Here is an 8,899-nt window from a genome sequence, read left to right as displayed (position 1 = left end):
TCGGCATGTATACCTTAACTACCGTTGTCGGTGTTGGTCTGCTGTCGATTCTGATTAGAACAACCCGATCACTGAACTGTTCACAGTAACACACCCTCTGCCCTACCTTCCTATTCATAACGAATCCTACACCTCTTATACCATTTTCTGCTGCTGTTGATATTACCCGATACTCATCTGACCAGAAATCCTTGTCTTCCTTCCACTTCACTTCACTGACCCCTACTATATCTAGATTGAGTCTTTGCATTTCCCTTTTCAGATTTTCTAGTTTCCCTACAACGGCATAAACGTAACATTATCCAATTTCTGTAAAATACTTGAAAAAGACCCGAAACACCAAACTCTGTAGAACACCAAACCAATAACTGCGCTCACAGATGCGCCGGATGGCACATCTTTGCCTATCGACAGGTCTGCAAAACGAGGATAATGGAATGTGGTAGAATTAAATCAGGCGAGGCTAAGGAAATTAGATTAGGAAATGAGACACTTAAAGTAGTAGACGAGTTTCGCTACTGCGGCAGCAAAATAATAGGATGCAGAGAGGATATAAAATGTAGACAGGCGATGACAAAAAAAGCGTTTCAGAAGAAGAGACATTTGTTAATATCGAGTGTGGATTTAAGTGTCAGAAAGTCTTTTCTGAAAGTATTCGTATGGAGTGTAGCCAATGGACGAGAAACATCGACGATAAACAGTTTAGACAAGCAGAGAAAGGAATGTGGTGTTGCAGAAAAATGCTGAAAATTAGATGGGTAGATCACATAATTAATGAGAAGGTATCGAATAGAATTGCGGAGAAGAGGAATTTGTGGCACAACTTGACTAGAAGACGGTTGGTAGGACACGTTCTAAGGCATTAAGGGATCACCAATTTAATACTGGAGGGAAGTTTGGAGTGTAATAATCGTAGTGTCAGACCAAGAGATGAATACACTAAGCAGATTCAGAAGGATGTGGGTTGCAGCAGTTACTCACAGATAAAGAGGCTTGCATTGGATAGTGCAGTCTTCGGACTAAAGTTTTGTGACGGTGGATGGATTGCGTGTCGCGCTTCGCTGGGAGGTCGGCGGCGGCAGCCAAAACGGTTGTTACATGGGAACTGCGGAGCTATAAAAAGCATGTATGTGGGCCAGAACATAATGGGACGTTTGTGTGATAAGTAGGGCTACGGTACTCTGTGTTCTGTGACTGATGCTGATACTTGCAGCGATTACTGGGGTGAAGTCTTTGGAGACTTTGAGTCACTACATTCAGATAGGAAGGAGGCCCTTATAGCGCGGACATAACGGTATGTCTCGTTCCGTGGAATGTGGCAGACGGGAGCAGCTTCTTATTCTGTAGAACGGATGGACCAAGTCAATGTACTGTTATGTGGTAGTCCCTTTGAGTAATTCCTTAAGGAAGACAATTTGCTGCTCTGAACTCACATAATTCATTGCTTGTTGTGACTGTGTTTTGCAGTAAACTCATGCGTGGTATAGTTGGTATCTGCCTTGCGGTCTTCCAAGGAATATAGAACTCACATAACAGAAAAGACGTTATGGTGGTTGTTTGCCTATCGGGGTAGCGCGTTTGCTGTGGTGCGCTGTTTGCAAGTTAGGGCAAGTGTTTGCTTTGTATCTAAATGGATCTTATGTGCTATATTTACGTCCTTTTAAATTTATTGATGAATGAATTAGATTACAGTTTTGGGTTTTAGTAATACTATTGTTGCTTTCAGATTTTAGTAATGCTGTTACTGATATTAAGTGAAAGCTTACAAATAAGAGTTCAGGGAGCCCTCTGTAGGAAATTATAGTATAGAGATGTGAGGATGTAGAACGTTTGGGAGTAGGTGAAAGGTTCACACTAAAATCTATGTTTGAATAGTTCTGAGCTGCGCTCGTTTTCGAGCTATGTGTGTCCTGTTAGTATTATGGAGTTGTTATCGCTGTGAAACGTGAGATGACATACATATCTGGAAATAACGTATATGTATGATATGGCTTTTGAATTTAAGTAGAGTTGAAGCATCATGTACTTTGTCTTTATGTATCGACTTATTGCTTGTAAGTTGTTCTTTCTCCACAGCTTAATGGTATTACCTTCTCTATGAACATTTTGTTCCGATAAGACTGGTAACATACAAGATAAAAGTAATTTTAGTGTTTTAATAAATGTCGCTCTGAATTCATTTTTCCACTTTAATTGGAGTAGTTAAAGTTCCACAGCACACAGGTAAATCCAGTTTTGAGTTTTTCAGGTACTTGGGGCTCTGTCACGTGTGTTTTTAGCAACTCACACGGAGAACGCTCTAACAGTGTCAATAATAAACTGAGCGACTGATGTTAACACATCAGTTTTGCTGTGACAGTCGACGTGTCGTTGAAATATCTATTGTCTTGGTTTGTGCTTGCGACTGTGCTTCTTCTGGCCGCTGCGACAGGGTCCATATCCTCCCAGCCCCATGTAGTGATAAGGATCTTGCAAGTCCATAGGAGGCGGATAGTAAATGGACCCGTCATACAGCACCACGGGATATACAGGCAGGTAAGGTGGCACGTTCTGGTATGCCGTCATGTCAGGATATTCCTCGTACCACGGAGCGAGCGCCACACCCTGGTGGGGCTGTTGACCCTGATGCTGACGCTGTAGTGACCCTTGCTGTGGCCTTGTTGGCACCGTGTCACAACCTTTGTCGAACGACAAAATGACAGTTGCCACAACAAGTAACTCCGTTGTCTTCATTACACAGTCATTCTGAAAAGAAAAAAAAAACAGTGAATATTTTATATAAACAATGAGTGTTTTATATGTCCACTCATGTGACAGTCTCTTACCTAAGACGTAAAGTAAGCTCTGGGTAATACTCAGTTGTCAGATTGGTCTTGTAACAGTAGTAAGAAATGTTAAATCACCAATATTCGGGAAATGTTTAGTACACTAATGGGAAGTTCTTCTTAGTGAGTGAGATATTATTCTAGGTGGGCTGTCGATGGTGCCAAACTGTTTTGGTATGTTTGTGGCCACATTCATCCATACGGCAGTGAGACAGATTTGGCTCATGTCACTGTGGAATGTAACAACTCGCGAAAAAGATCTGCCTAGTGTGCTCACTGTAGTTTTTGATGTTGGTGGACTTACTGTAAGGTGGTTACACCGAAAATGTCGACATGTCGCATTTGCGAAGTCTTAATTTCCTCTTTGTTCTATTTCATTGAAACACAATGCTTGCACTCTGACTTCGAATAAGCGAAGAACGTTCGATAACACAGCAAATTAGACTTCGGGAAATGTGATTGGGAGTACTACATGTGCTAAGACATACAGGGTGAATCAAAAAGGGCTATTACAACTTTGGAATTACATGGAAAGTTGCTGATATAGCATACAAAATTGGTAGACGTGTCGTATTGTTGCAAAAAACTTCAAGTTTCACATAAAAGTATCGAGTGTTACCTGAATCGTTGCGACTGCCATTTCCGATGCTGCAAACATCCCACCGGCAGTGAGCTTCTTCCCACAGTTGTTGCAGCAAATCGGATGTAACTTAGGTAACGACAGCGTAGATTCGATTTTTCAGGTCGGTAGAAAAGTTTGGTAGGGGAGTAAAATACATGAGGTCTTCAATGAAACCTCAGAGGCGGAAATCAAGTGGTGTCAAGTACGGGGAGCGATGTGGCCATGCGATTGTCTCTTCAGACCAATGCGGGAAGCGATTATCCAGGAAACCTTGAACTTCCTTGAGGAAGTAAGGTGGTGCACCGTCTTGCTGGTAGCACATCATCCCATCTTGGTCATATTAATCTATCTGTGGAATTAAAAATTTTCGTGCGACGAAAACACCAGACTAACCCTAGTCTAAAAATAGGGGCACAAACATTAAACAAGCGGTCACTACAGGCTATCTTGAGGTACACTTCGACGAAAAGGAAAATTTCCATAAACACATGTGCATTGTCATAAAAGGGAGAAAAAATACTACACAAACTGGCAATACTAAATTCAGTACAATTTAAACTCCCCTTGTCAGTTACACGGACATACCATTGTGCTCTCTTCTAGTCGAGACTTAACTTCGACCTCAGCACATGGGCTCATAGTTTGAGCCTAGCAATAAACTGGATCCTCAACATATGAAGACAAAGGAGAGGCCTACATAGACTATCGGGAGTTTTCAGCACCACCTCAGTGGAATCACTCTGTGTGATGCTCAGAATCTATCCGATAAACATTACAAGATATATAGCTGCTATAAGCTGCCTTAAGGTGAGCAGGAACTACCACGTTCGAAAGATCACTAGAACACCAACTGCCTCAAAACGAATTCTAAAAAATTGGACGATGGATACCGGGCAACGCGAGTGAAACACAAGTGATACGGGCCGCGGGCTACACCAGTTCTTTCCCGATGTAAGGGAGAGACTAAAACTCAAACATACCGATCCCAGCCGTGGTATGGACACTTATTAACAGGACACGGCCCTTATCTCTCACACTTAAACCGCGTGAGTCTCAGGCAGACACCAACATGCACATGTGGGGAAGATGGCTCTTCAGAACACATCGTTTTTTTCTGCGGACGATATACCAACATCAGACACACAATACACTTAAACCACAATAATATTCAAGACGCCATGCACACAGTGCTCAGAGACGAAGACCAATGGATCATGTTAAACGCACTCACTGACGATATATCCAAAGCGATCTATAGAGCATATGTCCGAGATAGACAACGAGCCTATAAGCATAGACAGGATGAAATCCACAGATTGGAAAACAGCACTGATTCCGACCTAAAATCAACTGATGACATTGATCCCGACATGACCGTAAATGAAAATGAAGGAATACCTTAAATAAGCAATACAACAGCCTAAGAAAAGTAAATAAATTAATTGAGGTTCAGGTTTAGTTATTAGGAAATCAAGAATAGATGTTAGATTTAGATGAAAAGCTGCGATTGGCGGTCGGTGGCTTGATGGACAGTTCCAAGACACTCACTGTCAGGCACACTTGGTGATGGGACATTCTTCCACTATCATCTTTCTTATCTTCTGTTTTCATTCTTCCTAAAAATATGGTTATGGTTTATAATTAGATTTTCCAAAATTTTGTTAGTTTCGTAAATGTTTAGTATCTTTTATTTATCCATCTTAAGCGTAGGAATGTTGTTTATTTTAGAAAAAATTTTCCCGTGTTCACAATATGACTGAAAGTTATAAAATGTCATAACCTCCATAAATTCCTATCTCTCATTCATAAATCGCTCATTTTAAGGTTTTTGTTTCTTAATTCCTTTTATGTTTATAAATATTTAAAGCTGGAATACTATTAATCGTTTTTAAAGTAATAAATAAGAAATAAGTACCATATTCTGTACTTGTACAATTTCGTATTGTGAAAGTACAACGTGTATTAGTAACAAGGTGGCAGGTCATTTGTAAATGGCAGCAAATAAATAAGTAAATATTGACACCTATGGGTCTGTTGCGATTTCTTAGCTGATCTATTTCACCACCAATTGGTTCCTTGAACTGTGGCTGTTGTTTTCTTTTCCTGAGTCTATACTGGCCTCGCTTGTTTGTTAATAGGATAGCTTAAACTACGTGAGCCTATTCCTGAGCTGGAGCGATAATGTGTTTCTTCTATGCTGTGGGTGGAACCAGCCCCCTTCTCCCCCTCGACCACCCTTCGTTACGCAGTACTTCCCTGGCAAATGTCTTCTTCGATCACCAGATAGGTACATTTCTCTTGTAATATTCCCGGGTGCCAGTTTCGACATACCTTCGGGCGTTGAAGACGTCATCGTTGTGTTAATTATATTGGCTTACGAGGTGCATGGGGCTCAAAAATTGCAGTTGATGAGGCTACGTAATTGGGTTTGGCAGCTTAGTTTTCCTTCGGTCGTTTCGCCGTCGTTGTCGAGGCGGCGTCTTGCTGTGACACGGGTATATCATTTGGCTAATTATTGTTGCTTTCACCTAATTAACCTTGCTGTGTTAATACATGTTCTGCAGGTCTGTACCCAACGAAAAGGGCCTTGGAAGGCCGGTCCTCTCGTTGTAAGCTTTCTTGGCCTTCCTATCTGGTGTAGTCTTGTGCTCCTTGCATATAAGCCTTCTGGAGCACCGCTTTGTGAAGAGGCAATTCAAATTCTTGGTTACTTAACTGAAACAGTTACTCAGGAAGACGTGCTTATTTTCTATTTGGTTGTCTTACTTAACTGAAACTCGTATTAAATAAAGAATGCTTGTTTTCTATTTGGTGACTTCAATTAACTGAAGCTGTTATTAATTAAGGCCTGCCTGTTTCCTATCTGATAATTTTACTTAATCAAAACTGTTATTTCTCAAGATCTGCCTGTTCCCTTTTAATCGATTTAAGAGATATTTCATTAGCTGGGTTAGCTGAAACTCTTATTAACTGAGGCCTATCTGTTTCAATGCCCTATTATTAAGATCTCATATTTTAATTTGTGTAACAGTTAACTGAAACTGTGATTATCAAAGGTCTGCCCATTTCAGAGGTATTTATGTAGGTATTTAGGTAGTAACAGGAAATGACTCATGATAGTTCATGGACCATAAACTTTTGCCTTACATCCCTTTATCCATAATTGTAGGTTCCAACTGGTGTTCACAGAGCCTGGTTGCTTTCTGATTGCAAGGGGACTTTTATATTTGTCCACTTTTTTCTGGCCATTAGCCATTTCCTGTGATCATTTCCTCACTGTGTAAAGATCTCTTTCTGTCTGTCTAACACTGTATTAATGTATTCCTTTGTTCACAAGGAGCTCGCTTGTTATGGATGTATGGGGCTGTCCTGGAATCAGGCATCTAAAGAAGGTGCTCTTGCAGTATGAAATTAGAATTCGGGAGCTTAGAATCGAGGGAAGTGTTCCAGAGATGGCAGCCAGGTTGCATGCGTAGCTCAGCTACCCACTTTTCGTTTCGGCGAGCACCATTTCCTCGATAATATTTCCGGTGCGTTCGTTGGTTCAAATGGCTCTGAGTACTATGGGACTTAACTTCTGAGGTCATCAGTCCCCTAGAACTTAGAACTACGTAAACCTAACTAACCTAAGGACATCACACACATCCATGCCCGAGGCAGGATTCGAACCTGCGACCGTAGCGGTCGCGCGGTTCCAGACTGAAGTGCCTAGAACCGCTCGGCCACTTCGGCCGGCCCGGTGCGTTGGACGACGTGCAGAGGAACTGGTCCTTTCTGCAGGATAGTCAACTTCCTGTTAGGCAAATTGGTAGAATTCAGACCCACATAGCACATCTGGGGAATCGTGAGATGGACATTAGCTCCTTGCAACTTAGCCAGCCTGAAGTTACCAGGGTGGGGCAGCTGAGTGATCGAGCGAGGGATTTGCAGGTCCAAGCGGCCTCCTTAAGCTTGGAAAGTCAGGAAGCGGGAGCAAGTCCAGCAGCTACCCCCAAAAATCAGTTCTTTGATGAGGTGTCTGGGTCAAAGGTTTAGGTAGCCCTCTGGCCAATCATGTCTCTAGACTACTCAACCCAATTATGTGCCTGCTCAATAGTATTTCACAGCTTTCGCTCGATACCTTGGGCAGTGTCCAGCAGTTTTTGTGCCTGCTGGTGCTATTTGAATTTCGTGCAGATGCCTTTATCACCATGTGATATTAGCATTACTTTACTCCTTGGCGAAAGGTACTCTGGGTGGTTTTATATCTAGTCCTGAAGAGGGTCGGGACAATAGGACAACTATAGGGACTGAATGTCGATAGGAAGCTCTCGCCGCAGATGCGAAACGAGCTTTAACGAAAATATTACTGTCAGGTGGTAGGTATCACTTGAACCACCGAGGTCAGGAATTTTCTCTGCCTCGTGATGACTGGGTGTTGTGTGCTGTCCTTAGGTTAGTTAGGTTTAAGTAGCTCTAAGTTCTAGGGGACTGATGACCATAGATGTTAAGTCCCATAGTGCTCAGAGCCATTTGAACCATTTGTTTGAACCACCGAGCCTGTATGATGAGCGAGTGTGCCTAGCCACCTTGGCTCTTGGTATGATGGTTTCGGAACTCAATACTTTATCAAACATTTTGGAGGGCATGTGTCCTGAGGATAAGTCGCACTTGGCCTTTTCTTGCAGCTCCATTAGCTTACGGGAACTGCAAACATTGGTTGATTCCATTGAATCCTTGTCATTTGCCGATGAGGAGCGGAGGCATGAAGAGTACTTGGAAACTCATCTTCCCACCTCGAGAAATAATGCGGCTCCTCAAGCATCCAACACATTTTCTGGGAAAGGTTGTTTTTGGTGGGGGACCCGCGATCACTTGGTCTGCGTGTCCCATAGCATGAGCTCTTAGACTCGGCAAATGACGCCAGGTGATGAAGGGGGCGGGGGATTGTTTCCGTCTTACAAGGGTAAGGCCTCAGACACGGCCAACTGATTCGGCTCAAATTTGGCAGGTCTCTTGTGTACAGCCTAAAACGAAGGACTCTAAGATATTTTGGGTCAACATCCCCGCGTTTTTGAGAAAATCACCACTAAAGGTTATGACGAGCAGTTGACTCAAAATTGGCAGGATCGACAGATAACTGAAAATAGCGCATTTTTCATCATCAGATACGGGGTCCGAAAACGCATACTTTTCCAGAAATCAAGGTAAGAAACTTTTCAACTGCCGCTTCTGTACCCACATGGTAAACGCTTTTCGTCGACAGCACCGATAGCGCAACGGCCAAGATTAGCCGGCACGGTAGCTCAGCGTGTTCGGTCAGAAAGCTGGTTGGCCTCTGCAATAAAAAAAAATTTAAAAAATAAAAAAAAAATAAAAAAATAAAAAACTGAGTGAAAGGATCATCAACGAACTGGAACGGATGTCATGTGACGTCCGGGTTCGGATCTCGAAGAAACCTACCGGATGTTCT

The 8,899-nt window shown here is 42.4% G+C and overlaps 1 protein-coding gene across 1 annotated transcript in view; it reads right to left on the bottom strand.

Moving 5' to 3' along the window:
- Positions 1-2,204: 2,204 nt before the first annotated feature.
- Positions 2,205-8,899, bottom strand: part of LOC124796401 — a 43,740-nt gene continuing 37,045 nt past the window's right edge. Inside the window, exon 2 of the mRNA XM_047260577.1 lies at positions 2,205-2,745. Coding sequence (XP_047116533.1) covers positions 2,380-2,733 — 354 coding nt within the window. The 5' untranslated portion in view covers positions 2,734-2,745 and the 3' untranslated portion in view covers positions 2,205-2,379. The remainder of the gene's footprint in view (positions 2,746-8,899) is intronic.

This window comes from Schistocerca piceifrons, chromosome 4, assembly GCF_021461385.2.
Source record: "Schistocerca piceifrons isolate TAMUIC-IGC-003096 chromosome 4, iqSchPice1.1, whole genome shotgun sequence".
Lineage (NCBI taxonomy): Eukaryota > Metazoa > Arthropoda > Insecta > Orthoptera > Acrididae > Schistocerca > Schistocerca piceifrons.
Note: the sequence above shows the minus strand (reverse complement) of the source record. Positions and strands in the feature narration are given on the sequence as shown.